Source organism: Artibeus jamaicensis, unplaced genomic scaffold (genome assembly GCF_021234435.1).
Source record: "Artibeus jamaicensis isolate MK-2021 breed Jamaican fruit bat unplaced genomic scaffold, CSHL_Jam_final contig_469, whole genome shotgun sequence".
Classification (NCBI taxonomy): domain Eukaryota; kingdom Metazoa; phylum Chordata; class Mammalia; order Chiroptera; family Phyllostomidae; genus Artibeus; species Artibeus jamaicensis.
Genome location: NW_026521847.1, coordinates 2,901,690 through 2,916,365, shown reverse-complemented (window position 1 = coordinate 2,916,365; position 14,676 = coordinate 2,901,690). Strand labels below are relative to the sequence as shown.

At 40.1% G+C, this 14,676-nt stretch overlaps 1 protein-coding gene across 5 annotated transcripts in view; it reads right to left on the bottom strand.

Moving 5' to 3' along the window:
* Positions 1-2,603: 2,603 nt before the first annotated feature.
* The window catches only part of WDR33 (WD repeat domain 33), a 104,482-nt gene continuing 92,409 nt past the window's right edge, over positions 2,604-14,676 (bottom strand). For 3 of the 5 annotated variants that reach the window (XM_037125639.2, XM_037125642.2, XM_037125640.2), the window contains 5 exons: positions 13,205-13,643; positions 8,347-8,510; positions 8,158-8,250; positions 5,021-5,236; positions 2,604-3,248 (listed from right to left, as the gene is read on the bottom strand). In XM_037125639.2, the coding sequence (XP_036981534.1) occupies positions 3,019-3,248; positions 5,021-5,236; positions 8,158-8,250; positions 8,347-8,510; positions 13,205-13,643 (1,142 nt within the window). In that variant the 3' untranslated portion in view covers positions 2,604-3,018. Of the gene's footprint in view, positions 3,249-5,020; positions 5,237-8,157; positions 8,251-8,346; positions 8,511-13,204; positions 13,644-14,676 lie in introns of those variants that run through there. The other 2 variants (XM_037125643.2, XM_037125644.2) reach the window with 2 other exon arrangements.

The following is a 14,676-nucleotide window of genomic DNA, read 5'->3' as shown; positions in this document are numbered from 1 at the left end:
TGTCCTTGTGACTTTTCTTAGATTTTTCTTTTACCTTATATTAAAAGTCCAGTGGTAGGCTTTAGTTTAGATGAGCTTGTTTTCTTTGGCAGTTGAAAATTATTTTCTCTTCAGTGTGAGGTGGCTCCATAATCGCACCGCTTTACACATGAAATTTAACCACCTGATTTTTTTTGTAAGTATTTTAAACAGGCTTTACCTCGTTGTTGTTTTTTTTCTTCTAGCGAAATCGTTAATATTACGCCTTACAAAATTAGAGGAAAATTGTACTAATAATGGAAGCGATGGGCCTAAAAATCTTTATTGATAGCAAAAACAAGTGATAGACCTCAAAAGGACATGTTCTGCCCCAAGAATCACAGTATCTAGTGAGGTGCTGAGAGATTCCTGGGCAGAACTGTGGTGAGGGACACCTGGGAGAAAGAATTCTACATCCAGAGCTCCCATGTTTGATGGAAAACAGTAATTAAAATTCTTAATTTTACTATCTGCTTTTTAAACTAACTTAGACATTTTGAGCAATCCTAATATAATGTAAGATGTTTTTCATATCCAATTGCCAAATTTCCTTTTTTTAGATTCAGCACTTACATGACTTTACTGCACCCTTTATTGCCACAAAGTTATGGGCTGTATTTCTGATGAGTCCATAACACTTTGTGTTGTCACTAGTTATGTTCTCTGGGGTTGGAGTCCAGTGTTACCTAAACAGTATGTCAGGCAGCAATAGAGCACTGCCTCTTCATCCAGCCTCAAAATTTATTAGGTCCTGATGGGTACTACAGTGACCAACATCCACAGGAGGCTTACAGGTTGCTTCATGCACCCACCTCCAATAGTGTTCTTTAAAAATACTGCCTTCTTCCTGGACCAGTAAATATGGTTACTGTCCTCAAAAGGAAAAACCAAGACGGTGTTTGTAAAAGCAAATGCAGTTTTCAGGGAGTGATTTATTTAACTGTAAAGTCTTGTGCAACTGGCTGCCCTTTCTACCTCCTAGTTAAATCTCTTAATTCTAAATTTCTTTAGAATTTTGACAACTGAAGATTTTACCATTTTACACATTTTTATGTTGATGTTACTTCTAAAAATTGTATTCCCAACGTTTTCTCAAGAATTCAACACTGAAAATCTAGCTTTTATAAAATTCAAAGCACAACATATTTTGACAGTGATATTTTAAAATGTTATCTCAAGTGCTTTATAAATATATAATGTAGAGATTTCACTTTTTTCTAAATGAATTCATATTCAAAATCTGATCTAGTTATTGCTGAGGTACTGTGTTTTAAAGTTAAACCCTAAAATGTTAAGGTGATAAAGTTTCTTACCAAATAAATCTCAAAAAGGGTTTGGTCTCTGAATCCCTTTTCAGCTTCAGAATTAATGATAACTTCTTTTTAAGATATACCACTGGAGGGCCAATAAAGAATATCCACACACCTAAAGCAATGTTGAGCTTCCTAATTGTGTTTACAGAGAGGTGCTAATAATGAAGATGTCTTTAATTTCAAAATAAAGTGAAAATTATTCACTTGTAGTTTATAGGTTCTAATACCCGAAAAACAACATGATGGCTTTTCTCTCCGCAGAAATAACTTAGCTTTTACCATTTTTACATTAATAGAGAGCTAGTTAAGTTTTTTACATACTGTCCAACTATCCCTTAGAAAGGGGATTTTTTTTCTAAGCAACTGCTGAGACTTCCAGTGCTAAGTGTGCCAAGCAGACTTGTCTATAATGTGAAACTGAAACTGGCAGTGTTAGGGACACTATGGACTTACCTTTGAATAATAAAAGCTTTCTCCCTGTTAAAAAAAAAGTAAGGATCAGTAATAGTATTATGGAGTTATCTCAAACTAAACTTTTGGCATCCAATCCAAACTGGGCCAAATGTATTTAAAACTAAAGTAGTATGTGTAACAAGAACTTCCTGGCTTACTTTAGGTTAGGCCTATCCTCTGCCTTAAATGTTGGTATTTTCACAGAGCTACTATTGGAAGAAGAAAGAAATTACTGAAATTTTGCAAAATTATTTCAAACATTTTGTTCCAGTCTTCAACTTAAAGTTTGTAAAATTGATTTACAGTAGTCAAAAGGATACATATTAGTTTCTGGCTTGCATCAAATTCCTCTACTTAGAAACAAGGCAATTCAAGTCTAAGGTGATTAATAGATGTACCTAAGGGAGAACCCCTACTTGGATAACCAGAATATTTTTTTCTTGGAGTATACTTTTTCATCTGCCAGAGCATAAAGTTCACGGATGAAATTAATTTAGATGACTTAGGCAGGGGTGTCCAACCAGCAGCCTGGGCTGCATGTGGTCCAGGTTGGCTGTGAATGCAGTCCAACACAAAAGTCATAAATTTACTTAAAACATTGAGTTTTTTGTGATTACATGTTGCAGTATATTTAATGTGTGGCCCAAGACAACTCTTCTTCCAGTGTGGCACAGAGATGCCAAAATGTTGGACACCCCTGACTTAAAAGAGATTTCATCAAGTATGCTTACACAAGTATAAGCACTAATTGTATACCCTTCAAAAGACTGGATGCAATAGAAACTAAGGATTTCCTTAAGGCAAGCACTTCACAACTAGTTGTTTTCTGTTAATTCTTGCATAAATCACATTCTGTATTCATACAAAAACAATGTTTTTTTCTGACAAACTGTACATATAGAAACAAATTTCCAATTGGACATGAACTTAAATTTGTGGAGGAGGTGCTTCTTGTCTCCTGATAAAAAAAAACAAAACAAAAACAATTCCAGCTTCTATCTTCAGGTGAGGAGCTGGGGCGGTGAGGGTGTACAGGACAAAAGGCCAGCTACTCTGGGTGACCAGCAGTAGTCTCTTCATCTTGAAGACCTCATTAGGGGCTCCTGGAATTCAGCTGCCCCAGAATAAGAGTTCAGGGCTACAAGGTGCAGGTTTCCTTTTGTTTCTCTTGTTAAGTCCACAAGAAGTTATTAAATACTGTCCAGAGATGCCAAGGGGTTCTCATTCCCACCTTCTACCGACCCCTTCCACCGCCCCTTGAAGCTCCTCGCCTTGGTGGGCCAGAGTTCATATTACTCCCTCTACCCCAGTTACTGCCACTCCGGACCCCTCTAGAAGGGGTACCACTACCTGGAGGGCCCCCAAAAGGTTCATCTCTGTGGTATCCATCATGGTGATCTCCATCCAAGGAGCTGGAACGCCCAGACTTTGGCACTCTTTGGGAAGGTCCTGGGCCCCCTCGGCCTGAAAGGAAACATTGATTTCACATGTGATTTTTTTTTTTAATCAGAGACTATTGATAACTCCTGGTAGAATTTTAATTCTGTGATGACAGAACACTTCTGGGTCTTTCTTTAGTACAAAGTTCTGACACTAGTATTAGAAGCACAAAAAGTGCCTCCACCGTCTTCCTGACCACTGTCTCATTCCCATCCTGGCTTGTAGCCATGCCCCTCCACAAGAACTAGACATATGTTCCCCAAGGCTTTATGACAGAAACAACAGAAAGCCAAAAGATAAAGATGGAGCAACTTCTAGATGTCATGGATAAACTAGGTCATTTCTTTAATCTATGGGAGGTGTATCTTCACCCTCCTATGCCACCAGAGGTATTTTGAGAGAAGGTCTGAAAAGTACTATCTTAAACTTTGGAAGCAACTATGATGATGATAATTACAAGTAAAACAAGTGCTTGCTTACTTACCCCACAACTGTGGTACTTTTGATTTACTTTTAAATAGTGAGATAATATATTTCTCAAAAAATCATAGAAACAAAAACACTAGCTTTTAGAATGATTTCTCCCAGGAATAGTTTTATTTGTTCCAGATTTGAAACAAACTTTACTTTTTAAAATTCTCATTTAAAAAGGTTTTTTTTCTCATGAGATGATAGGATTTGGCTACACCTCCCACAATGCATCATCAGAATATTATTGAGAACTTTATTTTGTCTTAAATTTTTTAATAGAATTGAATCCAGTTAAGACAAAGAGGTTAGGAAAGCTAGCCAAATGAAAAATTTTGGCTTCTTTTCTTACAAAGTGAAGCCTAGACTCATCAGAAGGTGTAAGAGCAAAGAAATCACCAGCTGGGATGTAATTTCCACGCTAGCCATGTGGCTGCAGTCAAGGACCTACAAATGTGTCCTGAGTGCCCATACAGACCAGCAACAAAATGTGCTTAGATGCGGAGATCTCTTGGTGACATGAGATAATTTCTGAGGGTTTTTTTCTGAGAAGAACCAAACAACTGTCGGGAATAAAAGCCAGAACTTCTGTCAGGGACTCAGGTTAACTGGGGAGTGGGCACAAGTTGAGGCCCATGGGCAGTTGTCCTAGCAGCCTCCAAACCATAGCACATAGGCTATGGCTCCTGCCTATAAGTGCTGCAACTAAAATACCCAGTTTCAAGACTTAGAAATACTCTATTGTCACTGCCTGAAAACAACCCTTTCCAGACAATGTTTCCCAAAGTGTTTGTGACTATGGCTACATATAATGTTCCTTCCAGGCCCATGCTAAAGAAAAAAAAAAAAAAAAGGCCGAGAACCTGGAAGAGGGCACTTCCGTCTGCCACTGATGAGACCCTCCAGAGCTTAGAGCAGCCATCAGTGGAGCACATATGCCAAGTAGAGCAGGAGTCACGCAGAAAGTACCATCAACGGAGACTGTGCAGGACACCCTGACCAAGAACTGAATTTGAATAAAGCAGAGATTCCTGAACAAGTGGAGGACACTGAGCTTGCAGTCACAAGTGAGAGCTGACTGGCTGTGGGGTAAGCCCAAGCAAACTTCATTTGTACCATATTGGGGAACATGTGCCTTTACACAGCATAAGCCCTGGAGAGTAGAAATGGAGAAAGGATACTTGACACCCTTGGAGGGGACAGGAGGAACAGGCATACCCTGGGATGGGGCTGGCCTGGAGATGAGGCCTCCAGTAGGCTCTGCAGCCTTCTTGGCAAGTTTATGGCATCCACAGTTCTCAGAACTAGAATCACTGGCCTCCACTTACCTTTGCCTCCTCGATCCTCAGAAGGACCCCCTGGGACTTCCATTTCTCTGTGCTCAGAGGTCCCTGGCCCATCATGCCAGGGGCGCTTTCGGGGTGGCAGGGATGCCATGTCCATGCCTTGGAGGGAAGAGGATCGTTCTCTGCCAGCTGGGGAATGACCATCATGAGGGGGATGATCTGGGCGGGGAGCATCACGAAAATGTTCATGACCTGGTCCTGAAAGAGAAACATAGATGGACAGGGCTAAGAATCTGACAGTCTCATTATATTAGAGTGTGACCTACAACAGATGAAAATTATATTGTTAAGAATAAATAGCAACTTGAGAACTGATAATCATTCATGCTAAAAACACTCACTTGCTGAATACCTGCCAGGTATAAGTCATACCATGAATACATTAAACAAGTTAAGATTAGAAATTGACATATCACTTCAAGTAAAAGGCAGGTAAAGTCCAGAAAAGTGGATCTCAAACTTTTCAGTCCCAGGAGTTCTTTGAGGTGCTCAGTAACTCAAAGAGTAACTTAAGACTTACTGAGCACCCCAAAGACACTTCATTTATAAGAGATATATCTAATAATATCTGCCATACTGGCAATTAAGACTGAGAAAACTAGAGGACTTCCACCAAGATGGAGGCGTAAGTGAAAATACTGTGCCTTCTCGCACAACCAAGTTTAAAAACAACAAAGTTTTAGCAACAAAAACACAGCCAATCCACAGAAAATTGAACTATACGTTAGTCTGACAACAACAAACCTTTCAGCCAGACCGGTAAGAGGGGCGAAGCCAGCAGTGGAGCAGGGTTGGGAAGGAAAGATGCACCGGATCCATCTGGGCATGCAACCCAGGAGCACAGGCAGCCAAGGGCGGATCCCAGGTGTGGAGTAGCAATGGGTGGACCCACTGAGGGCTGACCACGGTCACACATTCGTGTGCAGATAAACCAGCAAAGAAGCGAGCAGTGAGACGGACAGCACAGGCCCCAGTATTGAGAGGCAGCAGAGGAGACCACCACTGTCCCTCTCTGACCCTGCCCCCACATACAGCGTCACAAACCAGCTACCTGCGTCTCCCCACCCTGGTGAACTAAGGCTCCTCTCCTCACACATAAGGGGCGCAAACAGAGCAAAACATTATGGCTCGAGAAGAACTCAAAGCCCCAGAGCCCATACCTCTAAGTGACCAAGAAATTGCCAACCTATCAGATGCACAGTTCAAAACACTGGTGATCAGGATGCTCACAGAACTGGTTGATTTTAGTCACAAATTAGAGGAACATATGAAGGCTAAACTAATTGAAATGCACAGGAAACCAATAGTAATGGAAAGGAAACTGGGACTCAAATCAAAGGAGTGGACCAGAAAGAGGAAAAAAATGACCAAACAGAAAAGGATGAAGAAACATGAATTCAAAAAAATGAGGAGAGGCTTAGGAACCTTCAGGACATCTTTAAACATTCCAACATCCTAATTATAGGGGTACTAGAAGGGGAAGAGAAACAGCCACAAGTGGAGAACTTATTTGAACACATGATAAAGGAAAACTTCCCCAACCTGGCAAAGGAAATAGACTTCCAGGAAATCCAGGAAGCTCAGAGAGTACCAAAGAAGTTGGACCAAGAAGGAACACACCAAGGCACAGCATAATTACATTAGCCAAGATTAAAATGAAGGAGAGAATCCTCGAAGCAGCAACAGATAAGGGGACAGTCACCTACAAAGGAGTTCCCATCAGACTGTCAGCTGATTTCTCAAAAGAGACCTTCCAGGCAAGAAAGGGTTGGAAAGAAGTATTCCAAGTCATGAAATCCAAAGACCTACAACCAAGATTGCTCTATCCAGCAAAGCTTTCATTTAGAATGGAAGGACAGATAAAGTGCTTCTCAGATAAGATCAAATTCAAGGAGTTCATCATCACCAAGCCCTTATTATATGAAATGTTAAAGGGACTTACCTAAGAATAAGAAGATAAAAAAGATGAACAGTGAAAGGACAGCAAACTCAGAGTTATTAAGAACCACACCTAAAATAAAAGCAAACTAAGAGGACAGCTAGATCAGGAGCAGAACCATAGAAATGGAGATCACATGGAGGGTTAGCAACAGGGAGAAGGAGAAAGGTGAAGAAGGTACAGAAAATAAGTAGCATAGATGGTAGGTAGAAAATGGATAGAGGGGAGGGCAAGAATAGTAGGGGAAGCCCTGGCTGGTGTAGCTCAGTGGATTGAGCACGGGCCTGCGAACCATGCGATCGAGGTTCGATTCCCAGTCAGAGCACATGCTTGGGTTGCAGGCTGGTTCCCTGCAGGCCAGTTCCCAGCAGGGGACACACGAAGACAACCATACATTGATGTTTCTCTCCCTCTCTCCTTCCCTTCCCCTCTACAGATAAGTAAATTAAAAATCTTAAAAAATATAAAAATAATAATTTTATATTTTATATAATATAAAATATATTTTATATCATTATATATAATAATATAATATAATAATATAATATTATAATATAAATAATAAATATTAAATATAAATAATATAAATTATAAATTATAAATAATTATAAATTTATAAATTATAAATAATATAAATTATAATATAAATAATAAATATTATAATATAAATAATATTATTTATATTTTAAATAATAATAATATTTAAAAAAAGAATAGTAGGGGAAATACAGAATCTAAAGAACTTGAGACATGGGGTCATAAACTAAAGGGGGGAATGGTGGGGGAGGGGTATGCAGGGTGGAGGGGAATGAAGGGGGGGGAATAGAACAACTACTAATTTCCTTCACTACATTTTCCAAAAACAAAACATTTCAGTGAAAAGAATGCTATTATTTCATATTTAGATAAATCCCTTTATACATTTCTGCCTCATTTATAGAGAAATGAGAAAGAAAGCTGGATTCTGCCATCTGTTTCTGCATTCAATCTCTAATCTCCTGTTACAGAATGCTGTTGGGTGAAGGTTGTGAAACAATCCAGTGAAACAATCTCACTCAGGTGAGATTGAGTTGGAAATAAAGAGGAACTGGTGAACCTGGAGGAGGGTCTCAGGCCCCCAGGGGTCCTTGAACTAATTGTCTTGAGTTACCATAAGGCACAGGCAGTTCTCCTTCCTTACCTGGCTCTCTGTTTCCATCCCAGGAGTCTGGTTTCCGTCCTCCTTCAAAACGGGGGAACTCATCAGGAGTGGGAAGTAAACCCTTCCTTCCTCCTACACAATGGAACAAAACAGACTATTTCAGGTGTGCTCCCAATCATTTACCTCTCCATCTCTGTTCTTCCCAGAGCAGGTGTCCTTAAAGCATACCTCGTGGGGCACCTCTGCCTCGTCCTCGAAGATCTCTTCCACGGGCAGCTTCATCAGAAGCATCAAAACTCTCCTCTGGACCAAAGTCTTCAGGACCTGGAAAACCATCCCTGCTTCTTGGGGGAGCTCGACCTTCATGTCTCGGGGGGGCTCCTCTTCTGAAGCTGTGAGGAAAAACAGCATAATGTCCACCCAATGAAACACCTTCTAGCTGTAAGTTCATGTTTCAAAGAAGCATATAAAAAATATGAATCGTTAAATGGAAGAAAAACAAAGTAAAATTGTACATTTTTAAAATATATATTTTACAATTCTGATTATTACAGGCAAAAACAGGCAGGAAGTAAACATATCAGAATGTAGGATTATTTTCATTTTCTTTTAGGCTTTTAGGGGAAATAGTGAACATTTTTTAGGTGCTAATATGTCAAGTGCCTTAAATGTATTATTCAATTCATTTCATCCTCATAACCACCATATGAAACTACTACCATAATTAACTCTTCTACCCATGAGTATAACAAGGCACAGAGAGGTTAAGTCACTTATTTAAGAACACACCTAAGTGTTCACATCTGAACTCAGCCAGTCCTGCCCTTCAGCCCAAGCTCTTTACCACTGCCTCCCAAAGGTTTTCATTATCATTTAAATTTTTATAATGAATACTTGTATCATCAGAAAAAAGGAGAGTATAGATTCATGTCTGCCAACTGTACTAGACTTGTTCTGGGGCGTCTATACTGCCATCTGCCCTGGCCCACCCCACAGTCTCTACTCAGGGGTGACTATGGACTTCCCCAATGGGCCAGTCCCACAGCTGACTAGTATACAGGTAGGCATCTGGTGTAAGAACAAGGGGTGCCCTGGCAAGTGAACAACTTCACTATCTCTCAGGAATTCTGGACCAAGGAAGTCAAACTGGCCCAGAGTGTTGTGGAAGCAGTGGCAGCCTATGGGAAGCAGAGTAAGGGCCTGCCAGCAAAAGAGTACCAACAGACCACAGAAAGTGGGGAAAGGGTCAGAAGGTGGTAGGGACATGAGACTGGTCTGCATGGGCCACGTGTCCTGACTTCCTGTCCGGCCATGCCTTCTACTTTTTCATGTTTCCATTCAATTATCATTCAGTCCATTTTGTTTTGAAAATTTCACAATTTATAGTAAAGTTGAAAAATAGAGCAAGTTCATATATCCTTTACCTAATCAGTTCTTAATAATTTGCACATGTGCTTTATGTGCTCTTTATTTGAATGTTTCCAAATTCATTTCTAAACCATTCTAAAATCAGCTGGAATGTGATGCTTTAGTCCTGAATACTTACTTCAGTATGCTTCTTCTAAGAACACCATTTCTCCTATATAATAATATTACTAACCTAACATGTAATATAATTTATTCTCTAGTCTCATTCAGTTTTCTCCAGTTGTCCTCAAAATATCCTTTACATTTGTTTTTAAAAAATGGATTTCAATCATAACCACACACTGTTATTTGGTAGTCACATCTCTCTGCTCTACTGTAATTTAGAACAGTCATCCTCCCATATTTTCTTTTGTGATCCTGACATTTTTGAGAGGCCCACCCAGGTGCTTTATAGAATGGACCACAATTTGAATTTTTCTGATTGTTTCCTCATTCTTGGCCAAACTACTTATATACCTTCTCACCAATTTGTCTCATTGTTTATGATGTACTAGTGGTGCAGTGACCAAATTTCACTGTTGCAAAGACACATTTTCTCCTTTGCAATTAAGTGATCTGTGGGGTGTGAGACTCACCTGTTTCCCCACAATCTTTTACCCAATGGTTTCAGCATCCACTGATGACCCTTGCCTGAAATCAACTGTGGCATTAACTATTATAAAAGAAGTGATTTTCTAATTCTGCCACTCCTCCTCCATTTATCGCTTGGTGTTTTACTGTAAAAAGATCTTCCCCTTTTCTACTCCACCACTCAGCTATCTTTTTAATAACTTTTTTGGCCCTAAGGTAACTTATGAATCATGGTCCTGCAAATAAAGGCAGAGGGTGACTAGAAAACTAGCTAAATAACAGTATACATTGAGGGTGAAGTGGCCAGGAGATGAGTGGAACAGGAAGAGTAAAAGCAGAAGGCAATGTTTTCCTGAGACAGAGTCAGGGTAGAAGCCCCAAACAAAGCAGGACTCTTCTTTGGTCCAAAAGGGGAGAGAGAGAGAATCTAAGCTGCCCTAATTAGAAAACAGCTCTTGTATGGTCTAAATGTTTATGTCCCCCTACATAATTCATATGTTGAAGGCTAACCCCAATGTGCTATTTGGAGATGGGCCTTTGAGAGGCAATTAGTTAGATGAGATTATTGGAGTGGGGCCCTCATGATGAGATTCCTTATAAGAAGGAATACCAGGGAGAGCTTTCTCTCTCCCTCTTCCATGTGAGGACACAGGGAGAAGGTAACTGCAAGCTAGGAAGAGATGTCTCACCAGAAACCCATCCTCCTGGATCGTGATCTGGAACTTCCAGCCTCCAGAACTCTGAGAAAATGTTGGGTTGGCTAAAAAGTCCGTTATGTTTTTTTCCATATGATGGCTCTGGTAGGCTTAATTGTCTTTAACTTCATTTGAAACAATTCTGTTAGATTGTATTGTGATAGCTGTTATACTTGCATGCATTTAAAAAAAATCTTCTCAAAATTGGTGAATTTTCATGCAGCCATTTTAATATTGAAGATAGAAGAAAACACACAACATTTTCAGCATATTATGCTTTATTATTTCAAGAAAGGTAAAAACACACTTGAAATGCAAAAAAAACAGCCCTGTCTGGTGTAGCTCAGTGGATTGAGCATGGGCCTGCAAACCAAAGGATCGTGGTTTGATTCCCAGTCAGGGTTGCAGGCCAGTTCCCGGCAGGGGACGCACGAGAAGCAACCATACATTGATGTTTCTCTCCCTCTGTCCTTCCCTTCCCCTCTAAAGATAAATAAAAATTTTTAAAAAGAAATGCAAAAAAAGAAAAGATTTGTGCAGTGTATGGAGAAGGTGCTGTGTATGACAACGTGTCAAAGGTGGTTTGTCAAGTTTCTTGATACTACTAACATTTTGACCAAATAATTGTTTGCTGTGGGACTGTCTTATGCATTGGAAGGTGTTTAGCAGCACCCCCTAGCCTCTGCCCACTAGAAGCTAATAGTGGGAGACAGCTGACATACTCAAAATATCCAAATTGATGGTTATTGGTGAAAATAAAAATTTTCACTGTGACCCCCATCTGTAAAATGTATCTTTTATGGAAATAAAGCACAAGACTTTTTGGCCAACCCAATAGGTTTCTATTGTTTAAGCCACTCAGTCTACCGTATTTGGTTATAGCAGCCTGAGCACCTAATAAACTGACCTCTCTCAAATGCCTCTCCTTATTAAACAGATTCATTTCTTCAAGTTACAGAGCACCTACTATGACAACACTACTGCTCTAGGTCCTGAGGACACAATGGTGGATGAACAAAGCCCCTGCCCTTCCTTCAAAAGGTGTGGTGCTTCTGGGAGATATGGGTTATAAAGAAATAAATATATCACTTGGTATCACACAACACTGAGTGCTATGAAGAAACAGAAAGCAGTTTAATGGAACTGGGTATACAGGAGGAAAGATCTAACTGGAGCCAAAAACACTGGTGAAACTGAGTCCCAGGCAGAGGAAACAGCATGAACAAAAGGAACAATTGCCATATCTGAAGAGCAGCACAAAGCTGTAAAAAGCATGATAGTTTTGGCTGTGAGACTTACCAAAAGATGAAAGAGAATACAAATTGAGGCTTAATAAAATCTGAGCCTTTGCACAAGATGCAGGCACTCAAGAAATGAATTAAAGTCATGCTGATGCCAAAGCCATTGGAAATGAGGCACTTGCAGATACAAAAAAAACCATTTCAGAGTGAATACTGGATATCATAAAGAAAAGCCCTTATGAAAATTGGGAGCCCTTAAATTTTTTCCCCCCAAACTCCCTTCTGATAACTGCTTTCCTCAACGCTCTCTTCTCACCTTCATGGCCCTTTTAACAGCCACTCTCCTCTAACACATCCCATGAGGATGGCAATTGCCAACCCTTAACTCAGTCACCTACTGACAACACTAAAGAGAGCTGTGATGGGAAAAGACATGGGAGGGAACACTGAAGCAGTGAAGGCAGGAGTGCTGAACAGCATGGGCACTGTGACTCCTCATCTGTAAAATGCTTACTGTAACACCTATCTCATAGTTCACTGTAACAATTAAGTGGGGCCATCTAGCACACAATAAATACTCAATTATCATCACTGATTACTGAATTTCACTTGCAATTTCACTAATTCTTGTTTTCACTACATATTTTTTTTGTTTTGGGGTTTTTTCCTCCATATTTCTTGTATTCTATTTTTACTCTGAGCAAGTGAAGTGTTCAAGCCTGACTTGACCTACTTTAACAGCAAGATTATTTTTTAGTTTGATTTCCCCTTTCCTGATTTTGTTAGGATCTTTAGGCAATTTCACAAGAACTATTTAACAATTTCTTTATTCTTAATCTAGAGATTTGTATGATTTCATCATTCTAATCAAGAGAGCCTGGTCATTTCTAATCAGACCCAAGAATTTTATAGTATACATATATTCCTATCACTTTAAAATAACCAAAAGATAAGCAAAAAAAGATTTTTAAATTATAAAGACAAAAGAACCACATAAATGTTAAAAAGCATATATATTTTTCTAAGTCTAACTGTAAAACACAAAGAGGGTAGGGCTAGAAGTGAAATGAAAAAGAAAAGAGACTTTGTAGGGAAAAAAAAGATAAAAAGCTCCAGGGAAGATGAAATAGACCCACGAAGTATCTGCCCCACCTTTCTTCTCTGCGCCCTCGAAAACGTGGGTCCTCAGGATCCCGGGGAAATCGCTCATCTCCAGGTCTGCGGCCTTCCCATGTACCTGGAGGGCCCCGGGCTGAGCCCCGGCCATCCCCCTCGCTGAATTCCCTGTGATCAGGAGCAAATGGAGGCCCGGGGCCCCCTCGCCTCCACTTCTCTTCTTGTGGTAAAGGTCCTCCTCGCCCCTCAAATTCACGTAATCGGTGGCCAAAGCGCTTGTCAGGATGGAAGTCATCTGGTCTGCTGAAGTCATCAGGGAAGTCAGGGTGAGGGCCACGCCTATCAGGGGGACCCCTGCAGTCCTGGCCGCCCCGGAAAGGTCCCCTGTCTGGACCATGTTCGGGACCACTGCTCTGCTCATGCCGCCTCTCTGACAGTGGGCCCATGTGATGGTTTGGAGGGCCCCGTGAGTCACCTATGGAAAACAAAGCTGCTTTTACCATGTCTTCCAGGAATTCTGCCAACACAAGTCTGGTTTTCAGCATCATAATGTTTTAGAAGGCACTATTTTATTTAGAATTTTTCCCTCCTTGGTTCTCAGTATACTAGGAGACAAATGTCTCTAAGGCATTGTAAAATGAATAGAACTAGGATTTTGTGGTAAAGATTTCCATTTTATTACTCACTAGAGTTAAGGAACTTGACCTAGGACAAATTACTAATCTCAAATAGTGAGTGATTATAGTATAGTGAATAATTTAGAAAATATAAGAAAGCCTCACAGGAATAAGATTGAGCTTCCCTCCCCTGCCCTAATTCTTTCAGTGACTTCATTCTGCCCACCTGCTCCACACCCAGGGAGGAGGCAGGAGAAAATGCACGGTGCAGGCCAGGAAGCCAAGCCAGGCACTACCCCTGCCACCCAGCCCCACACTTACAAGGAAGGGCCTGCTAAGCCCATCACAACACTGGGCTACCCACCACCATCTATGTCACTCCTTTAACCCATAGTTCATTTAACTTGATTTGTTAACTCACATTTTGATTCTTAATAAAATCTTCTGTAAGGCACACAGAACCATGGGCTTCTCTTATAACTGCTTGGTAATCAAATGATCTCACTATATAACAGTTTTCAGGTTTATATGAACATTTTTTCTGCCCCTTTCTATGAATGATATTCCTCATCTATAATATCTTTACCATTCCTTGCAAACAGTGTTTGGAAACTCACTAAAGATTTTTAAAAAATATATGAACATATGTAATATATTAAAAGTACTAAGTAAAAATGGAAAAAGACTAATTAAACTTGTGATGGTTAACTTAGTTTACCTCCTAACACTGAAGGGACATGTTTTCCTGGATCCTGAACTACTTCAGCTATTATAAATGAACACTTATTTTCTGTCAACATACAATTTAAAACATTCCTGGTAAGTGGATACAAAGGGACGCTCTGCTTCTGAAACAACAAAGTACTATACTTCAATGTAAGTCCTCCACCT